The sequence below is a fragment of the Cajanus cajan genome, chromosome 3, assembly GCF_000230855.2.
Source record: "Cajanus cajan strain Asha chromosome 3, NIPB_CcT2T_4, whole genome shotgun sequence".
Taxonomy (NCBI): Eukaryota; Viridiplantae; Streptophyta; class Magnoliopsida; order Fabales; family Fabaceae; genus Cajanus; species Cajanus cajan.
This window is the reverse complement of record NC_138519.1, coordinates 31,513,505-31,538,269: the sequence shown is the minus strand read 5'-3', so window position 1 is coordinate 31,538,269 and position 24,765 is coordinate 31,513,505. Positions and strand designations below refer to the sequence as shown.

General features: G+C 36.2%; 1 protein-coding gene across 2 annotated transcripts in view; it reads left to right on the top strand.

Moving 5' to 3' along the window:
- Window positions 1-21,517, top strand: part of LOC114916353 (putative UDP-rhamnose:rhamnosyltransferase 1) — a 28,647-nt gene extending 7,130 nt beyond the window's left edge. Inside the window, exon 2 of one of the 2 annotated variants that reach the window (XM_029272846.2) lies at window positions 18,856-21,517. In XM_029272846.2, the coding sequence (XP_029128679.2) occupies window positions 18,856-19,070 (215 nt within the window). In that variant the 3' untranslated portion in view covers window positions 19,071-21,517. Of the gene's footprint in view, window positions 1-13,820; window positions 14,579-18,855 lie in introns of those variants that run through there. The other variant, XM_029272848.2, reaches the window with a different exon arrangement.
- The last annotated feature ends 3,248 nt before the right edge of the window (window positions 21,518-24,765 follow it).

The following is a 24,765-nucleotide window of genomic DNA, read 5'->3' as shown; positions in this document are numbered from 1 at the left end:
CTCTTTCAAAATGAAGAGAATACCCATTTTCCATCATTTGGCCAATGCTTAAAAGATTTTCTTTAAGATTTGGAACTAGTAACATGTCTTTGATGAGTCTCGTACCTTTCTTTGTCTCCACTATGACTGTGCCTTTGCCTTGAGACTCCATCATGGTGCCATTTCCCAGTCGAACTTTGACTTTGACAGAGTTATCAATGTCTACAAAGATGCTTTGGTCCTTGGCCATGTGATTGTTGCATCCACTATCCAAGTACCAACTTCCATCTCCGTTGTCACAAGATTCTTGGTTAGCATAGAACAGACGTTGCTCTTGATTATGATGTTCGGCAAAATTTACTTGATGTTTATTTTTGTTACGACAGTACTTCTCCACGTGACCGGGTTTATTGCAATAGTGACATATTGGCTTTCCACGATGCCAACAATCTTTTTCTACATGTCCTGGCTTATTGCAAATACCACATGAAGGGTATTTATCTTTTTTGTTTCTAAAGAAATTTCTAGAATCTTTGTTTCTAGAATATTCTCTAGCATTTTTCTTTCCTCCATCTTCTTTATTTCTAGACTGTAATTTAAGCTTTGATTGAAATGCATTTTCAACTGAATTTGTATCGGGACGACTATTTAATCTTGTTTCATGCGCTCCAAGGAGACCAATTAATTTATTCACCGATAGAGAAGATGGATCTGAGGAAGTTTCTATGGAAGCTACAATGGAATCATATTTTTCCGTGAGAGTGATAAGAATTTTTTCTACCACTCTCTTCTCCTTAATTTATTTTCCATATAATTTCATTTTATTAACTATTTCTTTTATTCTTCCATAGTATTCTTCAATGGTCTCGGATTCCTTCATTTTAATGGTCTCAAATTCTCTTCTTAGATAGTGTAGCTTGACGGAGCGTACCTGTTCATTGCCTTCAAATTCTTCTTCCAAAATATCCCATGCCTTTTTTGCAGTATCGGCGTCCATGATCCTTCTAGCGATAGTTTCTCCCACAGCTTTTTGAAGAACAAATAATGCTTGGGCATCCTTTTGTTCACAGTCTTCTAACTTCTTCTGCTCCTCCTTAGACACAGTGCTAGTATTATCTGGTTTTGTATAACCAAATTGAACGATATCCCACAGTTTTTGTGAGATAAAATATGTCTTTAGTTTGAGCTTCCAAAGATCAAAATTTTCACTAGTAAAAACTAGTAGAGGGACAGATGAAAAATTAACTGTCACTAGTGGAAAAAGGAGCTACTACGTCTCTTCATTTACGTCGGAAACTAGCACACCCGACGTTGTAAAAATGCGGTGGCAGTTCCGTAAATAAGAGGAGGAAATTTACGTCGGACGAAGATGGGTCTGACGTAAATGAGATAATTTACGTCGGACAGCTAAAGCAGCCGACGTAAATTATCTCATTTACGTCGGACCCATCTTCGTCCGACGTAAATAACTCCTTCAATGAAGAGCGCGCACTACAAATTTCAAATCATGGCATTCTTCTTCATCTTCACGTTCTCCCGCGCGTTGTGGATTCTTCCTCATCCCTCCGCCTCCTCCTCAAATCGTGGTTGTCTTCCTCATCTTCACGTTTTTCTGTTTTTCTTCTTCGGAGTTGCGTTGTTTCTTCTTCGCGTGTTGATGGAAATGGCTTAACCATACATCCATCTGTTTTTCTATGAGGTAGTGACCACTCCTTAACCGATGTTTGTGTTTTCTGGGATGTATTTTTCGTAATAATGTTTGTGTTGCATTTCGTGTTTGTGAAGCTGTAGAAGGAAGTGACCACTGCCTGGGTCTATCAAGCAGAACGGGCCGTTTTGCTTGGAGAACAGCCTGTTCTGCTAGCAGAACGGCCCATTCTCCATGGAGAACAGACCATTCTCCAAGCAGAACGGGACGTTCTCCAACGAGAACGGGCCGTTCTGCTTGCACTCGTTTTTCTTTTTTTTTTAATTTTCATGACTTTTTTACGTCGGACCTTGGCATGTCCGACGTAAATTTACGTCGATTTTTGGCCCCCGACATAAATTTTACGTCTCCCGTATTGACGTCTGATGCTTTTCCGACGTAAAAGGCTTCAAATACCCGACGTAAAAGGGGTCTTTTGTACTAGTGTGTATTGGAGGCCATAGATCAAAGAAAAATGTTTATAAGCATAATAGAAGAGAATTTTAGAAGTAGTTGGGTGATTTTTCTACGCCCAGTAGATGACCGAACGTAACTCTGGTACCACTGTTAGTATATGATAATTGTTAAGGGAATAGGTGGAGGAATAATAGAAACTTATTTGTATTGAGAGAGTAGTAGTAGTTGTGGTAATTGTTGTTGATGTTGTTGATGTTACAATGAAGTCCCAATTTGCCTATTTATAGGCATGATGCTCCATCTCTAGATGATGGTGGAAACATCTAGAATTTTCTAAACTTTTCAAGTCTCTACACTCTTTTAGATTTTTCTAGAGACTTATACAACTTTTCTTATGTTTCTAGAATTTTCTTTTTCTTTCTTATACATCTTATCTTATGTTTCTAGAATACTCTTTTCTTTTCTAGAATTTTCATCATGATTTAACAGGCCTGTTAAGGATTAGCACTTAACCTAATTTGTCATAGGTGATCTTCAATTGATGTTTTGGAGTATTAGATTGATGAAGATTCCTAATTCAGAAGCATGTTAATAAAATTTGGGCTTTATGATGTTCTAAACATTCAGAGTGAAAGGAGTTCTCTTTACACTTTGTTGTTGTATTTTCAATTTGTATTGTCTCTCCGGATAGAGTTACTTGCTAAAGAAAAAAAAAATTAGTTTGGTGTTGTTTTCTTCTATAGTTTATTATGAACAATGACAAAGTGTATGCATTGGTTTATTGTTTGTAATTGATCCACCATTTAATTCTAATTGTGTTAGTTTGTTGAGTTGGTTGGTGGTTGTCACCACCGGCCCAAACGGGCCTCGGCGGTCGCGAAGACGGTCGAGCTCGTTTTTATTTTCGTTTTGAAAATGTATTGGATTATTAGAACGACTTGTTCTCAAACTGAGACCTTGTCGATCTTATCCAATTTATTTATTAAATGTCTCACCAATCCATGTTAATCCCAAGCGGGACCCTCCATGGATTAGTGGTTTTCGTAGTAAAAGGGTTCATGGAGTCGCCACCAATGTTTTACTCAAAACATTGGAAAAAGGGATAAGGCAATTGATTTTATAAATCAACTTCGGCCATTACAACCAGAGTTGGGTAAGGGAGTCGGTTACGTGTGGGGAAGGTGTTAGCACCCCACAACGCCCCTTTCGGGTTCCCTATGACAGATTATTTCTAAAAATAATAGTACAAAATTACTAAATTACCCCTATTTATTCTAAGCAATTATAAATTAACTATCTACATGATGACAGTTTAATATGCACACAGAAAGCAGTAAAAGAAGGGATTTTTAGAAAAGAAACCTCTTGAAGCGTGCTTTTTATATATCAAGTAAAACTGGGAAGCTTTTTGGCGTTCCCTCGCTCTACAAGCCCGCTCACTCCTTCCTAAAAAATAATTTTTGACTTGGAAATCCGATGGATTTCCCTTCGACTTAGTTCGAGACTCAAGCAAAATGCTCAGAACTCAAAAACTTCGTCGGATCAACTCTCCGAGTGATTCTAGGCAGAGCACTGCTCAAAAAAACCCAGAATACTCAAGAAGAGGGTTAAAACTGTGTGTAAAAGTGTCCAATGACGTCCAATTGACGTCATATTTATAGGGAATAGGCCCAATACGGGCTACGGAATTAATACGGCCGTATTGAAATTTTTGAACTTCAATACGGCCGTATTGAGTTCAATACGGCCGTATTGAAATTCAGAAATTTCAATACGCCCGTATTGAGTTCACTACGGCTGTATTGAAGCTTCAATACGGCCGTATTGATTTCAGTACGGCCGTATTGAAGTTTCAGAAACTTCAATACGGCCGTATTGAGTTCACTGCGGCCGTATTGAAGCTTCAATACGGCCGTATTAAGTTCAGTACGGCCGTATTGGGCTTCATTCCCTCCACTTCTTTATTTTAAGCTATTCTAAGACCTCTAGACCTACAGAGAACCCTCCTAGGGCCCTCCAGGAGTCCTTCTGGCTGATCTTCCTTCAGTCTTCGAGAGTCTTCAAGCTTTATTTCCGACCCGGACAATTTTAGGGGTCTACAGCTGCCCCCCCTTTACTTAGTCAAACGGTCTTTTGGTGTACCGGCTGACAAGTAAAGGAGTTGACCCAATTGTCCGGGTGATGTGCCAACCTTCTGACTTGTAGCGTCTTCCGGTGGAAAATTGTTGAGTAGCCTCTCCAGGTTGTTGCATACCTCGGCGCTTCTGACAACCTTGGTAGCTAAGTTTAACACCAACGTGCTTCTGACGACGCTGATGGCTGAGTATTGTCTCTCCAGACCTTGAGTACTGTCTCTCCAGACCTTGAGTACTGTCTCTCCAGACCTTGAGTACTGTCTCTCCAGACCTTGAGTATCGTCTCTCCAGACTTTGTTTGAGTACCGTCTCTCCAGACTTTGTTTGAGTATCGTCTCTCCAGACTTTGTTTGAGTACTGTCTCTCCAGACTTTGTTTGAGTATCGTCTCTCCAGACTTTGTTTGAGTATCGTCTCTCCAGACTTTGTTTGAGTACTGTCTCTCCAGACTTTGTTTGAGTATCGTCTCTCCAGACTTTGTTTGAGTACTGTCTCTCCAGACTTTGTTTGAGTATCGTCTCTCCAGACTTTGTTTGAGTATCGTCTCTCCAGACTTTGTTTGAGTATCGTCTCTCCAGACTTTGTTTGAGTATCGTCTCTCCAGACTTTGTTTGAGTACCGTCTCTCCAGACTTTGTTTGAGTATCGTCTCTCCAGACTTTGTTTGAGTACCGTCTCTCCAGACTTTGTTTGAGTATCGTCTCTCCAGACTTTGTTTGAGTATCGTCTCTCCAGACTTTGTTTGAGTATCGTCTCTCCAGACTTTGTTTCGGTTGTCTTTGACGACCTAGGCAACTGAGTTTTGCCCTCTCCAGGGTCTGCGTCCGTGTCTTCTGATCACTTTGGCAATACGTGTTTACCCTCTTCAGGGATTAGTGATAGTTTTGTCTCCACAGTCCACGATGTTGCTTCGACGGTTTGATTTTGATTTTGGTGCCACTGAGGGCTGGATAACGCAGGGATCCGTCTAGGGGATGTGCAGTCATTCATAGGTTTTTGTGCCCCAACTTGCATTGCTTAGTTGGTACCCATGGGGAATTTTTGTTTCCTTGGGGTATAGACACAGATGCTCTTCTTGAATTGAGCGGTGCCTTATGTTTGGCTGACGTCCTTTCGACGTTGGTGGAGTATCCCGGTTATCCTTATTCGGGTGTCTCTTTTCAATTTTTTATTTTTTGTAGCCTCTGTGTAGGCTGTTTATCCACTGGGGATTTTGTCATTCATTTCTTGACTGGCCTCTTCTGTTAGGCGTATCAGCTTGACGTTCAATGATTGGCTGAGAGCCGGATTCCGCTTGGGGAATGATTATTGATCTTTTCGATTTTTTCTCTTTTTTGAAAGAGTGCCTCTGAGTAGGCGAATTATCTTGATGTTTAGTGTTCGGCTGAGTGCCGGATTCCGCTTGGGGAATATTTATTGATATTTTTGATTTTTTTTCCTTTTTGTAGGAATGCCTCTTGAGTAGGCGACTGGGGATTTGGGGATCTTATGTATCCCAGAGTATTATTTAGGAAGCCTCTGCAGGCTTAGCCTCACTCAGCGCTTGAGTCAGAGAGCTATCTTCCACTGAGGAAGTTTCAAGTCCTTTGACTGAATATTTTGCTTGGATGATCGCGCTTCCATTGGGGATTTTGACGATCTTGCTTTGATAGCTCTCGTTGGGGATTTGTTCCATGAGCTTGAGTTGAGGTTTCTCTGGGGAGTATTATTTCTGCGAGCCTCTCCAGGCTCATTTATTCTGAGAGAGTATTATTTCGGCAAGCCTCTCCAGGCTCAATTATTCTGAAAGAGTATTATTTCAGCAAGCCTCTCCAGGCTTAGTTATTCTGAAAGAGTATTATTTCGGCGAGCCTCTCCAGGCTCAATTATCTTGTGCGAGTATTATTTCGGCGAGCCTCTCCAGGCTCAGTTATTTTGAGAGAGTATTATTTCGGCGAGCCTCTCCAGGCTCAATTATTCTGTACGAGTATTTTTTCGGCAAGCCTCTCCAGGCTCAGTTATTCTGTATGATTTGTTGGATTTTCTGTATTTTGCCTTTTTTCGATTTTGGCTTTTTCTGTGTTTTTGCCTTTTTTTGTTGATTTTGGCTTTTTCTGTATTTTTTGTTGATTTTGCCTTTTTTGTTGGTTTTGGCTTTTTCTGTACAGAAATGTCTCAGTTATTCTGAGAGAGTATTATTTCGGCGAGCCTCTCCAGGCTCAATTATTCTGAGAGTATTATTTCGGCGAGCCTCTCCAGGCTCAATTATTCTGTATGAGTATTGTTTCGGCAAGCCTCTCCAGGCTCAGTTATTTTGAGAGTATTCTTTCGGCAAGCCTCTCCAGGCTCAGTTATTCTGAGAGTATTCTTTCGGCAAGCCTCTCCAGGCTCAGTTATTCTGTATGACGCTGTTGATTTTCTGAATCTTTGCATTTTGTTTGCTGTTGTCATACACAAGCAATTTTTCTATTTTTCTATTTTATGTAATTGCCTCATGATAAGGTCTTTGAATGTGCAACTAATGTGTGTGTGATGCACAAATGCAAGTTTGATTATTTTATTAATGCTTTTTAGAAAAATGAATGGCTCTCCCTATCCTCCTCTTCTTGGAGGAATTTCTGTCGTTGACGTGAGGGAATATTTTTGTGAGCCTTTTATGCAGGAGATTATGGATTTTATAGGAACCCCTCCAATTTTCTTTATTTGACCGATTATTAAAAGAGTTTCGTACAATTTTTGAAACATCAATTTAGAGGCATAATCACATGGTCAAGAGAGAAAAGAAACAAATGGATATTTTATTTGATATTCACAAGTGTTTTTTTTACAGAAAGATATACAGAAGGAAATTTCTGAAGAATGGCTGGCCAGGGTAGGCTATATACATTGGGCTTAACAATTATATCTGTAATTGTTGCTCTTTACGTTCCCCTAATTGCTTCGGCCTGAGCCAGGAGTGTAGATGCTGCAAGACGCTTGCTTCTAGAAGATAATCACTTGAACCGCCTTTCGGTTTTCGATTCAAGCGATCGTTGCTTGCTTTGTTTTTACATCTTATTCTTTTGCCCCTAACTTTTGCCTAGGACGTATCCTAGCGGGGATAATTTTTGCCTTTGTTTTGCCTAGTACCCTTGTACTGGCGGGCTTTTTATTTTGCCCTAACTTTTGCCTAGGACGCCCTTTTTGGGTTTTCGTCCTAGCGGGCCTATGCAAGCAACGTCTTCAAGCATAGTACTTCTTTACCACGTCAGTGTTGACTAGGTATCGAAGTTCTTCTCCATCCATGTTTGTGAGGATCAATGCTCCTCCTGAGAAAGCTCGTTTTACCACGTACGGTCCTTCGTGATTTAGGGCCCCCTTTCCGATTTTGTCCTTTTGAGTTGGTAATAATTTCTTGATTACCAACTCTCCCTCATGGTAGATTCGAGGGTGGACTTTCTTGTCAAAAGCCTTTTTGATCTTCCTCTGATAGGCTTGACCATGGCATATGGCGTTCAGCCGTTTCTCTTGGATAAGGTTCAACCGGTTGTATCGGCTTTGAACCCTTTCTGCCTTGGAGAGTTTTGCTTCCATGATTACCCTTATATAAGGTTTTTTTCGACTTCGACGGGTAGAACTGCCTCCTGAAGTCCTATAACCATGAAGAGCAAAAGGGTAATATCTCGTGTCAGTCTTTAAATGAGACAACCATCTTTTGCACTATTTTCTTGATGTTCTTTTTGGTTGCCTCAACTGCCCCATTCATCTTTGGCCGATATGGGGAAGAGTTGTGGTGTTGGATCTTGAATTATTGGCACAGTTCTTCCACCATTTTATTATTCAGACTAGATCCATTATCAGTGATGATTTATTTCTCCATGCTTCCACTAGATTATTCTAAAATCTTTTGGGACAAGAGAGAAAAGAAGGGAAAGATATTTTTCAAAAGTTTGTGTTTTAGAGGGGATTATTTTATTTTTGAAAAATGGATTTTGTAAGAATGTTTGGCCAAGGTAGGCTTATGTGTTTAGGCTTGTTTGATTAAACACTTATGAAGTTAAGAAAATCTTTGTTTATTGACGTTGTGATTTTGACAACTTGGATAGCTTCTCTTGAACCTTTCTTTTTGAATTCGGTTCATGGTACCATCATGGATTTCTTTTGATTGTCCTTATTTTTGCCTAAAACACCTTTTTGTGGCGTTTTAGCGGACTTTTGTTTTTATTCATTTTTGCAACCCTAACTTTTGCCTAGGTCACCCTTTTGTGGGATTCCTAGCGGGTCTTTTGCTCTTATTTTTGCGCAGTCCTTTTTTGGGTTTCCTGCCGAGCTTTTTTATTTTTAGGATTTCTTTTTATCCATGATGGCACTTGTCGAGGCCAAGGGAAGGTGCTCCAAGTTGTCACACACACTTCCACATAAAAATGATGTGGGTTTATTATTATTAAGATGATTTTAACCTCATTCATGTTTATTCAAACAGGGTTAAAAAAAATGTGGTTTAGAATTTTATTATAAGCAAGAAAAGAAGCAATGAGAAAGAATGATTTTATTATAATCATAGTGGAAACATGTGTCCTTATTTCATCACTGATATGGGTCCCAATATTGACCTCTTTTATTTCTCGGCCCCGCCCCAAATTCACGGTCTCCAATTTCTCTTGACACGGTTGGAGTAGACGAGCTTCTTGATCCAGCAGTCTTTGCGGATCCGGAGAAATGGTCTCCTCATTACTGTCTAACTCAACCCATTCATCCTCAACTTTTGGATTCCGGTCAGAGCGAACAATTACAGACATAATTATTTTATTGGTTCTGTTTAGGTTTAGAATTTATTAATGTTAATGAGAGAGAGAGAAAAGAACAAAATAAGAGAATAATGTGTGAAATATGCCTCTTTATTGATATGTGAAAAATGTACAAAAGAACCCTTATTTACATGAAAAGGTTCTCATGATCTCGGGTACTGATCATGAGTCCCTAAAAGAAGAATATGGAGGAGCCCTATTGTGGCTTGCTCTTCTCTCTACTCCTGCTTCGGCAGAGGATTCTTGCTCACGTCGGGCGCTGTTGAATCAAAAGTGACCCACCCAGCATCGATAAGGTCTTGGACCTTATATTTGAGAGCTAGGCATTTCTCTGTTGAATGCCCTGGTGCCCCCGAATGGTATAAACAGTTGTTTTGTGGCTTGTACCAATTGGGGTAAGGTGGGTCGATTTTTCTTGGTGGAGCATAAGCTAGAAGTTTGGCTTCTACTAGCTTCGGCAGGAGATCGCTATAAGTGGTCGGAAGTTTATCAAACTTCTTCACAGGGGTGAATTGCGATTTTCCCGACTTCGAAGTGGAAGTAGCCGAAGAGATGGTAATGGCGTTGACTCCTCCTTCTTTCTTCTTCCCGAAAGCCTTCTTAGCTTCATATGGTTGGGAAGGCTTAGCCAGCTTCCCACTTTTAAGTCCTTGTTCCACCCTTTCTCCAATGGTGATGATGTCCGAGAAGAGTGTCGTTGTGTTCCCTATCATTTTATCGTAATAGGGACCAGTCAACGAGTTGATGAATAAGGACACCGTCTCCTTATCCGACAGCGGGGGCTCTATCTGTGCCGCCAACTCCCTCCAACGTTGGGCGTACGCCTTGAAGGATTCATCATTCTTTTTACTCAAGGCTTGAAGATCTGACCTATCGGGTGTTAGGTCGATATTGTATTTGTAGCGCTTGAGAAAGGCGTCGGCCAACTGCCTCCATGTGCACACTTGATTTCCATCCAGCTGCATATACCAATTGAGTGCAGTTTCAGCCAAGCTCTCTTGAAAGCAATGAATTAAGAGCTTTTGATTGGTAGCATATGCAGCCATTTTTCGGCAATACATGGTGAGATGACTTTTGGGGCAAGTCGATCCCACATATTTTGGGAAATCTGGCACTTTAAATTTGGGAGGGAATTGGATGTCCCTCACCAAGCACATGTCGGCGGCATCTTTGATGTCAAAATCATGCCCCTCCATAGCCCTTAGCCGATCCTCAAGAGCATGGAATTGTTCCTTTGAAACCTCGGGCTCTTTAATCATGATCCCCGCCCCAAGGGGTACAGCTCGTGGAGGTTCTTCCTCGTGCTCCTCCTCCTCATGATGATGGGACTCATGGTCACTGTGGTGAGACCCATGTACATTATGGTGACGCATGAGTTCCATCATTTGCGCCATTTGTTCTTTGAGCTGTGAGAGCTCGGCTGTAAGCTTCTTGTTTTGGTCCTCCAGCGCTTCCATCTTCTTGATTTTCTGTGCGCGTGTGAGGACAGAGAGATGACCAGCCACTTTCTAAAATGTTTTAATCTAATTAGTTTATTCATGGTATGAATACACTCTCGATGTGAGCTTGATAAGACTCCATCTTTAAGGCACTGCCTTTTTAAGATGAAGGTTTATCACCCTCCCTAGCCTATGATCTCTCCCCAACGGAGAATCTCAATAGTCATGGGTCCCTTTCACTCACATCAAGAGGTATTAGTGAACCTAAAATGCATGGTTTATGAGGATGCATGATGTCTTATTGGTAATGATGCACATGCTCCTCACTTTTATTATATTTTCACACATGGTCTTTCCTCTCATGTCATGGTATTTTCATGCATGGGGATTATTCTTTAGACCTTATCACGAGGTTTTTTCTTTATTAATGCACAAACAATTGCACATAAGCATTTACACAAACAATTCACTCATCCACGAACAGTCACGAGCGAATCACGAGGTAGGGGTATCCTGCAGAAAGGTGCATATTCAAGGTAGGTTCTAACTGTTCTCACCAGTCCAAGGCCCCCAAGGTGCCCCCATTATAGGGACCCAATTCCTCTCATCGTAGGTCGATGGAAAGCTCCAACGCACCGTCGGACTCAAGTTCATGGTTATCACCTTGAGTGATGTTTTCCGACAACGGTCTACGGGCACCTATAGACCCATTCGACAACCGGCCGTACTAACATCCACTCCCTATGGTTAATCACTCATGCCCCCGGGTATAGAGGGAACTGTTGTGTGCAAAGGTTTGTGTGCAGTTTTTATTTCAAACAATTGCGTAAATTTAAAAATACAACAGTTATTAAAGCCAAATAGATAAACATGTTATCATACAAGTGAGGGGTAATAAAGTAATTTTTAACTATTATTTGTTAAAAATAATCTGTCACTAAATGGGACTGACTCTCGAAGCTTCCCCAGTGGAGTCGCCATCTGTCACCACCGGCCCAAACGGGCCTCGGCGGTCGCGAAGACGGTCGAGCTCGTTTTTATTTTCGTTTTGAAAATGTATTGGATTATTAGAACGACTTGTTCTCAAACTGAGACCTTGTCGATCTTATCCAATTTATTTATTAAATGTCTCACCAATCCATGTTAATCCCAAGCGGGACCCTCCATGGATTAGTGGTTTTCGTAGTAAAAGGGTTCATGGAGTCGCCACCAATGTTTTACTCAAAACATTGGAAAAAGGGATAAGGCAATTGATTTTATAAATCAACTTCGGCCATTACAACCAGAGTTGGGTAAGGGAGTCGGTTACGTGTGGGGAAGGTGTTAGCACCCCACAACGCCCCTTTCGGGTTCCCTATGACAGATTATTTCTAAAAATAATAGTACAAAATTACTAAATTACCCCTATTTATTCTAAGCAATTATAAATTAACTATCTACATGATGACAGTTTAATATGCACACAGAAAGCAGTAAAAGAAGGGATTTTTAGAAAAGAAACCTCTTGAAGCGTGCTTTTTATATATCAAGTAAAACTGGGAAGCTTTTTGGCGTTCCCTCGCTCTACAAGCCCGCTCACTCCTTCCTAAAAAATAATTTTTGACTTGGAAATCCGATGGATTTCCCTTCGACTTAGTTCGAGACTCAAGCAAAATGCTCAGAACTCAAAAACTTCGTCGGATCAACTCTCCGAGTGATTTCTAGGCAGAGCACTGCTCAAAAAAACCCAGAATACTCAAGAAGAGGGTTAAAACTGTGTGTAAAAGTGTCCAATGACGTCCAATTGACGTCATATTTATAGGGAATAGGCCCAATACGGGCTACGGAATTAATACGGCCGTATTGAAATTTTTGAACTTCAATACGGCCGTATTGAGTTCAATACGGCCGTATTGAAATTCAGAAATTTCAATACGCCCGTATTGAGTTCACTGCGGCTGTATTGAAGCTTCAATACGGCCGTATTGATTTCAGTACGGCCGTATTGAAGTTTCAGAAACTTCAATACGGCCGTATTGAGTTCACTGCGGCCGTATTGAAGCTTCAATACGGCCGTATTAAGTTCAGTACGGCCGTATTGGGCTTCATTCCCTTCACTTCTTTATTTTAAGCTATTCTAAGACCTCTAGACCTACAGAGAACCCTCCTAGGGCCCTCCAGGAGTCCTTCTGGCTGATCTTCCTTCAGTCTTCGAGAGTCTTCAAGCTTTATTTCCGACCCGGACAATTTTAGGGGTCTACAGTGGTGTTAAATGTGATGCTAATTGTTTTGATGTGATTTTGAAGTCATTTAGAAATCATATAAGTAACTTGTATTTTAAGCAAGTAAATTAAGATAAAAATTTATTTTATATATGTGAATATTATTAACAATATCAAGCAAGACATAATCAATGGGATTAAATTGACAGATAAAGAGCAAACAGAATCAACTATTATTAAGGAAACAGATTGCTACAAATCAAAAACAAATCAGCCAATATTCAGGAAATCTGGTGCAGCAAATCAATTATAATTAGGATTGTTTTATTTCAAATAATGGAGCATCATTTGCTACCTTATTTAGAAATCAGCCTTTATCACTATTTGTAATATATTTATCCTCTCACCCTCTGTTTTCAAGTAGTGTTCACGTTTCTGTTTTACAAAAGATTAAATTCATCTTCCAATTTTCTTCTTGGTATCAAGAGCCTTAGTGAACACCATGACATCCTTATCTCTCAATGTTGGTAATTTCATTACCCTCAAACTCACACTAGCAAACTACCCATTGTGGCGTGAACAAGCTTTAGCACTTGCAGAAAGTCAAGATCTGGTGGGACATCTCACAAATGAAGATCCTACCCCTACTCAATACACCACTCCAGATTCCAATAACACTACAAACTCAGAAATATTTACCCCAAAATTAACTAATGAATTTGTCACCTGGCGCAAGGCAGATCGTCTTCTTCGAGGATGGATAATCGAAACACTTTCTGAAGAAGCTCTTGGCCTCGTTATTGGCCTAGACACATCCTATGCAGTTTGGGATGCACTTAAGGATGCATACGCAGAAGATTCTCAAGAACGTGAATTCACGCTCCGCCAAAAAATTACATATCTCCGCAAAGAGGATGATCGCACTGTTGGAGAACACATTCCCATCTTTAAAGGCCTATGTGATAACTTAGAAGCTATTGGGAAACCTATCCCAGATAAGGAAAAAGTTTTCTACAATACCTCACTTTTACCCGTCCTGACCTTTCATACAGTGTTAACTATGTGTCTCAATTTATGCATGCTCCAACTATTATGCATTTCAAAATGGTTCGGCGTATCTTGCGATATGTTAAAGGCACTATTAATGTAGGTTTACATTTTACTTCTAAAACTACACTTGATCTTTTTGCCTTTTCAGATGTAGATTGGGCAGGTTGTCCTACCACTTGACGTTCTACCACTGGCTATTGTACTTTTCTTGGAGGCAACCTCATATCGTGGTGCGCAAAGAAACAACCCACCGTCTCTCGCTCTAGCACCGAAGCTGAATATCGGGCTATGGCTAATACTGCAGCTGAACTCACATGGCTGACATTCCTTTTGAAAGACCTTCGCATCCCGCTTACTTATCCTCCCACTCTTTACTGTGACAATATTAGTGCTCTTCATCTCACCATCAATCTTGTCTTTCATGCCCGAAGCAAACATATTGAACTAGACTATCATTTTGTTCGTGAACGAGTTGCTCTTGGACTTCTTGTCACTCGCCACGTCCCCACCAATCATCAAGTTGTAGATCTCTTTACTAAACCTATGTCAAAGGCTACACTTATGCATTTTTGTCCCAAACTCTGCCTTCAACCTCGGCCTCGTTTGCGGAGGGTATTAACAATATCAAGCAAGACACAATCAATGGGATTAAATTGACAGATAAAGAGCAAACAGAATCAGCTATTATTAAGGAAACAGATTGCTACAAATCAAAAACAAATTAGCCAATATTCAAGAAATCTGGTGCAGTAAATCAATTATAATTAGGATTGTTTTATTTCAAATAATGGAGCATCATTTGCTACCTTATTTAGAAATCAGCCTTTATCACTATTTGTAATATATTTATCCTCTCACCCTCTGTTTTCAAGTAGTGTTCACGTTTCTATTTTACAAAAGATTAAATTCATCTTCCAATTTTCTTCTAATATGTCTTTTATTTGTTATAGATTATATTATCTCATAATAAATGTGGAATTCCCGGACAAGTAAGGAAGCAAAAGAGTTGGCTGTGGTGCCCGTGGTTGTATCTGTCTATTTTTTTATTTCTATCTGCAAAGTTGTAGAATGCTTTTTTCTGGTTAGACACATGTTTTCGAAAAGAAAACTATGAGTGTGTTATACCATAAAATTTGGGTGAAGCCTAATGAATCTTGATAGATTTTCATTGAAGTCTAACGGTTCATTATTAGTAATTTTATTAATTACCTCATTAATCTAGGTATGTTGATCTAAAAGCATGCATCTCTGAATTGCCTAAGCACATTTGCAAACCCCACCTGATAGGCTTCAAAGCACAAAGCTGAATTGATGCTTTCCCATCCAGAGTAGAGCTTTTCAGGGCATAATCAAAATGCTGGAATGATATAATAGGAAGCTACAATATATATTAATATTTTTGGAAATTTAAAAAAAATTATAATATATATATATATATATATATATATATATATATATATAATTTGTGTAGAAAAATTGCATGTAAAATTTTCTGTGGATTTTAAATTCACAAAAAACTAATTTGCAAATTTAAAAATTTGTAGGAAATTTATCTATAGATTTTAAAATTATAAAAAAATAATAATAATAACCTGCGGATTTTCTTGTAGATTTAAAATCCACAGGAAATTTACTTTTGGATTTTCTTGCAAAATTTAAATTTGCTATAAACTGTTAGATTTTCTTGTAAATTTTAAATTCACATAAAACTTTTTGACATCGTAGAAAAATGTGTAGGAAATTTCCTACGAATTTAACATCTGTAGGAACTAGTTACCCTTACAGACGAAGGATTTATCAGGGAAAAAAATCCGTTGTAAAATTCATAGGAAACTTGTTTCCCTCGAATGCTGATGCAAAATCTACAAAAAATAAAAAAAATAAAAAAAAATCTGCATGTAATCGGAGAATTTCTTGTAGTTATAGAACAAATAATTTCATCATAAATTCTTCATACAATAATTTTTCTTCATAATATCATTTTTCCAAGAGATTTACCACAAAAAATATTAATTATAGCAAATTAAAACTGTAATTTATTCTCCTTCACAAGAAGTACCTTTTGTTCAAACGCATGATATGCTCCTTAGGGTAAAGGATGTGTGAAGCGCAGGCCAATGGGATTTTGCATCGGTTTGTACATGGTTATCGTCTGATGTGAAGACCAGGTTGAGAAACATGAATGTGTGGTTGCACCGAGATTCTTTGGATACTATAGTTTGGACTAGGAATATGTTTGGTGTTTATTGCGCGTTCAGGGTATTAATGGTTACAAGGGTCAAATAACTCTACAAACTCGTGGAAGTGGATTGAGAGACTACTATTAGTTGAGAATATTATGTTTTTTCTATGGCAGCTAAACATTGATGCTCTTCCGACTAGAGTTTCCTAACCCAACGCCATAAGCCTTTCCTTTATTGCATATATATGACACATATACATATTTATTTCAAAAGAAGTTCCACATTGCTTGAATCACTCAAGATTTGAACCTTTATATATTAAAGTGTTTCTAACACTTTCAAAGAGATAAACAAAGTGATGGAGGACAATCTAAGGAGAGCTTACACATGAAGACCATTGGACATTTAACTAGGTTCATGGTTAGGAGTCTTCTATAGACGAGGTTCTTCTTTAAATACTTGTATAGGTGTATTAGGATTCAAGGTATATTCTTTAGAGACTTTTGCTCCATTTAATCTAGTATTAAGAGTCATTGATTTTCTTATTTTTAGTATTAGAAGTAAGGTGACAAATAGTAAGCATGTAGGTAAAGCTAGTAATTGGGCCTTTAGTGGGCCTAAGCCAAACTATGCATATTAAGCTTGTTTTCTTCCATTTAATCCAAGGATTGATTTAGCTAGGTCTCACCATCATTTGGTGAACCTAACTAAACCAATTCCATGATTTTTGGATTGGTTTAGATGGAAGAAAACAAGTGTGGCCGACTAGCTCATCCATGGCCGAGCATTACTTAGCTTCTCCCACACACTTGCTCCTTAGTTAGCCAAGGAGACAAGGTGACACTTGGCATCCCTTGATTGGCTCTTCTCGATCTAATTGTCTCATCCTTGTCTCCTCTAAGAGACAAGGTGACACTTGACAAGCTAGGATTGGCTAATCTAGATCTAAGTGTTCCTACCTTGTCCCTACCTTGTCTAACTTGCTCTACAAGCTACTCCACCTCTATATATAGGTTGTTTCCTTTGTAAAACTCACTTTAGATGATATATTTGACAATTGTCAAGATTTTCCTCTGAATTCTCTTTTCCTAAAGTCTTGAAATCTCTTTGATTTGGTTTCAATTCTCTTATCCTCTTCTTAAAGAGTGTGATGAGGATTGAAGTGGTCCATCTAGGCAAGAATGGCCCCACCCCTAAGAATGTGGGAGACATTAAGAGTTTCCATGGCTTAGCAAGCTTCTATAGGAGGTTTGTTAAGGACTTCTCCAATCTTGCACTCTTTTTAATGAGTTGGTCAAGAAGAATGTGCCATTTATTTGGGGGAGAAGCAAGAAAAGGTTTTTCTTAACTTAAGGGACCAACTCATCAATGCTCATGTTCTAGCTCTTCCAAAATTTTCCCAAACTTTTGAACTAGAATGTGATGCAAGTGGTATAGGTATAGGTGGGGTTTTACTTCAAGGAGACCACCCCATTGCATATTTCAGTGAAAAATTAAGTGGTCCTGCCTTTAATTATCTCACCTATGATAAAGAACTTTATGCTCTCATTAAGACCCTCAAAACTTGGGAACATTACTTAGTGACTAAAGATTTCGTTATACACACTGATCATGAGTCACTTAAGTATTTGAGCGTCCAAGGTAAATTAAATAAAAGGCATGCTAAGTAGGTAGAATATTTAGAACGATTCCCATAAGTTATTAAATACAAGAAGGGGAAAAGTAATGTGGTAGCAGATGCACTTTCAAGAAGATACATATTACTTACTACACTTAGTTCCCAAATTCTTGGATTTGATAACATTAAGGAATTGTATGAACAAGATCTAGATTTTTAATCCACTTATGCTAAGTGTCTTAAAAAGCTTTTGTTGGATTCTACATTAGTGATGGGTATCTATTTAAGATAGGAAAGGTATGCATACCCAAAAGATCCATCAAGAAGCTTTTAATTAAGGAAAGTCACGACGGAGGTCTCATGGGCCACTTTGGAGTTGATAAAACTCTAATTTTATAAAAGAAAAATTTTATTGGCCACACATAAGAGTATATGTCCAAGGTATTGCTTTAAATGTATAGCTTGTTTAAAAGCTAAGTCTAAAGTTATGCCTCGTGGACTCTACATACCTATACCAATAGCTAACACCCCTTGGATTGACATAAGAATGGATTCTGTTCTTGGTCTCCTAAGAACCCAAAGGATATGATTCTATCTTTGTGGTGGTGGATAGGTTTTCAAAGATGACTCACTTTATACCATGCCACAAAGTAGATGATGCTAGCCATATCTCAAGACTCTTCTTCAAATAAGTTGTTAGGCTACATGGTATCTGACCCTAAGACAATAGTTTCAGATAGGGATGTTAAGTTCCTTAGTCATTTTTGGAAAATACTTTGGGAAAAATTAGGAACTCAACTTCTATTTTCTACTACCTATCACCCACAAATAGATGGACAGACAGAAGTAGTAAATAAATTCTTATCTACACTATTAAGGCTCATATTGAAAAATAATAAGAAATCTTGGGATGAACATCTTCCTCATATATATAGAATTACATATAATAGAATGGTCCACAAGACTACCAATCTTTCTCCTTTTGAGGTTGTTTATGACTTTAACCTTCTCACTCCTTTTGATATACTTCCATTGCCTAGTACTTCTTCTTATTTACATAAACAAAGAGTATCTAAGGCATATTTTATAAAAAAGCTCCATGAGAAGGTTAATGACCAAATAGAAAAACAAACTCAAAAATATATTGAATACAACAACAAAGGGAGAAAGAAAATTATATTTGAGGAAGGAGACTTAGTTTGGCTTCACATGAGAAAAGATAGATTTCCTACATAAAGGAAGTCCAAAATAAGTCTAAGAGGAGATGGTCCATTCCAAGTCCTCCAAAGAATTAATGATAATGCATATAAGTTATTTAGATCTACCTTCTAATTATGGTGTTAGTAACACATTTAATGTTTGTGATCTTATACCCTATGTAGGTGATGTTGACATTGATGATGAAGTGTTAGATTTGAGGATAGATCCTTCTCAAGAAGGAGGGTATGATGAAGGACCATCCAAGGAGACCTCACACATGAGGATCATTATGCCTTTAACTAGGTCCATAGTTAGGAGGCTAGAGGAGGCTTCTACAGAGGAGGTACTTCTTGGACTTATGCTCTACATGAGCATTGAGTATGATTCCTCTTATTAGTCTCTTAGTCTCTGTTGTAAATACATTGTATAGTACTTGTACATAGTAGATACTTGTATAGGTGTATTTTTGTCTTTATTTATAGGTCATACCCTTAGGTTTCTAGGATATGTTACTTGGAGACTTTTGCTCCATTTGACCTTGTATTAAAGACCATTAATTTTCTTGTTTTTAGTATTAGAAGTGAGGTGAAAAATAGCAAACATGTAGGTGAAGCTAGTAATTAGACCTTTATTGGGCCTAGGCCAAATTTTGAATATTAGGCTTATTTTCTTCCATTTAATCCAAGAAATTGATTTAGTTAGGTCTCACCATCATTTACTGAACCTAACTAAACCAATTCCATAATTTTTGGATTGGTTTAGATGGAAGGGAACAAGTGTGACCGCCTAGCTCATCCATGGCCGAGTATTACTTGGCTTCACCCATAGACATGCTCCTTGGTTAGCCAAGGAGACAAGGTGACACTTGGCATCCCTTGATTGACTCTTCTAAATCTAAGTGTCTCTTCCTTGTCTCCTCTAAGAGACAAGGTGACAGTTGGCAAGCTAGAATTGGCTAATTTAGATCTAATTAAGTGTTCCTACCTTGTCCCTACCTTGTCTAACTTGCTCTACAAGCTACTCCACCTCTATATATAGGTTGTTTCCTTTGTAAAACTCACTTTAGATGATATATTTGAGAGTTGTCAAGATTTTCCTCTAAATTCTCTCTTCCTAAAGTCTTGAAATCTCTTTGATTTTGTTTCAATTCTCTTATCCTCTTCCTAAAGAGTGTGGTGAAGATTGAAGTGGTTCATCTTCTTCCAAAGAGTGGCATCAGTTGAAGAGAGTTTTTCACCTCCTAAGGTGAAACCAGAGGCCTCTACCTCCATTGGAGGCCTTGAAGAAGCTTGAGAAGTGTCAGGAAGGCAAAGGTCTAGGGAGGAACTTGAAAGAGAAGTCATAGCCATTCGAATTCTCCACAAAGAGTATTGATTTGCGTGCATGAGATGGATCTTGTGAGCCTTTTATTATTCAACTTTGCTGATTTGCCCCCGTACATGTGTGAAAAATGAGATTCAAAAATATTTTTATTTTGGATTACATTAAATTATTTTAATTAATTGAGGCAAACGTGTCCAAAATATGACCTTTTTATGTTTCAATTTAAGAGTTGACTAGCCTTAAAAGTCTTGTCTGATCCTACCGGATCTAATATTTTATTCTCTAAACGGTCTTATTCAGACAAAGTTTATTCATTAAATTTTCGATGGTTTATGAAATAAGGTTTACCCTTTAATTTTCAGACAGTTTACAAGCTTCTCAAGAGCTCCATTTAATCATCCCAAACTTTCTTCTCTTCGTCCTCTATTCTCTCTTCTAGGTTCTGGTTCATCCTTTGTCAATTTTGTTCCTTAAATTACTTGAGACGATCTTATTGTATTTTGTGGAACTTGCGCGTATCTCGCAAATAAGTCCTTAAAGTTAGTATCATCACATGCCTCAGGGACTATTGTTTAACGTGTTTCTTAAGTGTTTCAACTTACTGATCTAGGCATCTATCATATATAACAACATCCTCAACTTGCATGCGGTGTGGCACAGTGGAGGAGGATATTGTGCATGTTTTGGCACCACTTCTTAAGCTTGGTGTAGGCTCGACATGAGTGATGGTCATCCCCTAGTGGTGAGGTTTCATGGCTCCAATGGTTGCGAAAATGTTATAATTCTTATAATGTGCTACCGTTGGTTACCTGTTGGGTTCTTTGGTTAAATAGGAACCAACAAGTCTTTACTACTACAACGCATAATATTTAGAGGCTGGTTTCTCAGGCACGTAGTCTGCATGGTGCCTTGCAACATGTGTACATGGGAGATGGGATAGTGGCAAAAGCTGGGACCAAAGAAACGTCGGTTAAATATGTGTAGGCAACTGGGAACCAAATAGCTTTACATGTAGATGGTAGCTCTTTTGGCCAACCTGGTCCTATTAGTGTGGGGGGTCTGTCGCGAGATTCAAAGGGAGCTTGGATAAAGGCTTTTTTGGTGACATTGAGTTACTACCTTTGCTCTTTGGGCTATAGATAGTTTGGCAGATGAGGCCTTTCTCTATTCTTTGTGTATCAGATTCTACTCATATCTTGGATTTAGTTTGACAGCCAAGAAAGAGGTACCACAAGTATTGCCTATATCATTCAACATATCAAGGAACTGATGCACTACAACAAAATAGATTTTTAGTAGTATTTAATATAATTTTTAGTAGTAATAAAAATTGTTACAAAATTTTTTAGCAACATTTTTACAATAGTCATTATATGCAGTGTTGCTAAAATATTTAGTAGTAGTTATTCTGAATGCTGGTAAAAATTCTTTTAATGGTTAAAAAAAGTGTATAACTTTTTGTGACATTTTTTATTTTCTACTCGATGTGGGACTTGTAAGATGAGAATTGTCTTTTATTTATATATTTTTTAATTGTCTTATCTCCTAATTAATTATTTTATCAATAGTCGATGTGATATTTGAATTTTTTCCAATACACTCCCTCAAGTTTAGGGACTATTGAGTTTGGTAATGGTGAGTAATCTGATACCAATTTAAAATAGTAAGTTATAGGTATAACTTAACCCTACAAAAAAACTTGTAAGGTGAGAGTTATCATCCATTTATATACTCTTTAATTATCTTATTTTTAGTCGATGTGGGACTTAAGTTTTTTCAAATAAATAATTGTCGCTAATAGTAAATTTTGGTGTGATATAAATACATTTTTAGTGGCCATTATATATTAGCCATTAATATTTTTATTAAATAATAAAATAAAAATAATTAATTTATTGTCACTAAATAATTGTCGGTAATAATCAATTTTGTTATAGTGATGACTAACCTCCATCACTTTAGATTAGTTCACACTTTAAGGAAAGGCAATTATTGTGCTAAATTTTTAGCTAAAATGGATCCAAACTCTTTAATTTGTCATCCTTTTTGTTTATTTTATCTCTCTTTCTCCAAAAGGAAAAAGTTAAAATTGTAATGACATAATAAATTATTAATTATATTAATAATTTATTATGAAAATTTTTAAAATGAATGTAAATAATAAAAGTGAATATATATAGATGCGAGATCAAATAACTTTAAGAGTAATTCTTGGTAAAGTTACTTTACTCAATAACTTATAGTATATTTTAAATTTCAATGATCCAACTATTAAATTAAAAGTTTTTAATACATAGATTAAGTCTATAAATTTTTAAGAATTTTTTAAAACTAGTTGATACTTCTTTTCATTAATTCAAATTAACATATAATCATAAAAATATTTTATATGTTAACTTTAATTTATATAACAAAGTATCATATAGTTTTCAAAAAAAAATTAAAATCTGAAGACTTAATTTATATATTAAGAACTTTTAATTTAACAATTTGATAATTGAAATTCAATATATACCATGAGTTATTGAGTGGAGTAACTTTACCTTATCAATTGTTAAATTAATAGTTCTTAATGCGTACATAGATCATATCTAGAAATTTTTAAGAATTTTGAAAATGGTTTGATATTTTGTTTTGTTAATTCAAATTCATAGATAATCATAAAAATATTTTATATGTTAATTCAAATTTTTATAACGAAGTATCATATATTTTTCAAATGTTTTTAAAATCTGTAGACTTGATCAATACACATTAAAAAGAATAATTTAACAATTTGATCGTTGAAATTTAAGAAACATCATGAGTTATTGAGTGGAATAACTTTAACTAGAGTTAGTCTCAAAGACATTTACTCAAAGAGTAAGTTTACCTAAATTTACTCAACTTAATAACGTAAGTTCTACATCAAATTTCAACGTTTCAACCATAAAATTAAAAGTTTTTAATACATAAATCAAGTTTGCAAAGTTTTTTAAAAAATTAAAAATTATTTGATACTTTGTTTCTTTAATTCAAATCAATGTATAAAAATATTTTTATGATTATCCATCAATTTGAATTAACGAAACAAAATATCAAATAGTTTTCAATTTTTTTAAAAAAACAATGGAAACTTGATTTATGTATTAAGAACTTCAAAATTTCATGGTTGAATTATTAAAATTTGATATAGAACATGAGTTATTGAATAGTGTAAGTCTAAGTATACCGCTTACTCCAAGAGTAAGTCTACTTAGACTTACTTCACTCAATAACTCATGTTCTACATCAAATTTTAACAATCCAACCGTTGAATTAAAAGTTCTTAATATATAAATCAAGTCTATATTATTTTTTAAAATTTGAAAATCATGATACTTCGTTATATAAATTCAAATCAACATATAAAATATTTTTATAATTATTTTTCAACTTAAATTAATAAAGCAAAATATTGAAAACCTCGTTGAATATACTTGTTTGTATATTTGTCTAATTTTTTGAGTTTGAACATATTACCTTGAAAACCTTTTGGTTATTTAAAATAGAAAAGAGATAAACAAATTTGAGTTGATATTAATGTTTTGTGTAGTATTGATAAACTTAAATCATTATCTTATTAGAATTTGAATTTATGTTACAAAGAACTTGAAACTTATCTAAAATATGATAATCTTGATGATAGAATTTTATTTGATGAATTAAAATTTATTAGGGAAGTTTTAAAATTTGAATAAAATCAAACTTTACGATATTGAGTGTGCTTTAAAGATATTTAATTGTTTTCCTACTAAATGTATAAATTATAACATAATATTAACAAATCTTTTTGATGTTGCATCTGTTGAATAAAGTATTTCAAAATTGAATTTGTTAAAATTCTACATGCAATCTATCATTCACAAGGTAGAATAAATAGTTTTGTTTTCATTTTTCTTGAAAATATTTTTTAAAGAATCTTGATTATGAACAAATTATTATAATTTTTTAATAAAAAAAATATATAACCAATATTCAAATAAGTACGGGGACACTTTTTTTTTGTTCGCTCATGTCACCCAAAAACTTATACCGATCCTGTGATTAATTCTGTTTTGATGGACTAATATCCTTCCTGGACCCATCTTTGTTGAGTCTTAAATTAAAGCATGCCTGGTCTCTTAGACCACCCATCTTTGTTGAGAGTCTTAATGGTGTATTTGGATGAGAAATTTATATAGGGTAATTCATTTATTTGAGGAATTTCAAATTTCTTGAGGTGAAATGTTTTGTTTGGATGAGAAATTTACAAAGAATTTGAAATCTAAGTATTTGTGAAATTCTTTAAAATAGTAGAATTTCAAATTCTCCCAAAAATGAGAGAATTTGAAATTTCTCATATTTGTTTTTCTTATTTCACCTATATATTTTATCTTATCTCTTCATTCTTTTAATTATTAGATATTCAAAAATATTTTTAAAATTATTAAATATTATCTTATATTAATTTTTAAAATTATTAAATATTATCTAATATTAATTTTTAAAATTATTAAATATTTAAAAATGGATTAATATTTATTTTTATAAAATTTAATTTAAAAATATTAACATATAAATATATTTTTAAAATAAATTTTACTATGATGGAATCAAATTATCATATTTAACCTAATAATTTAAAATTTAAGAAATTTGAATTGACTCATCCAAACAAAATATTTTAAGAATGATAGAAATTGAAATCAAAGTAATTCAAATACCAAGAATTTAAAATTCTTTGAATTTGTAAAATTCCTCATCCAAAC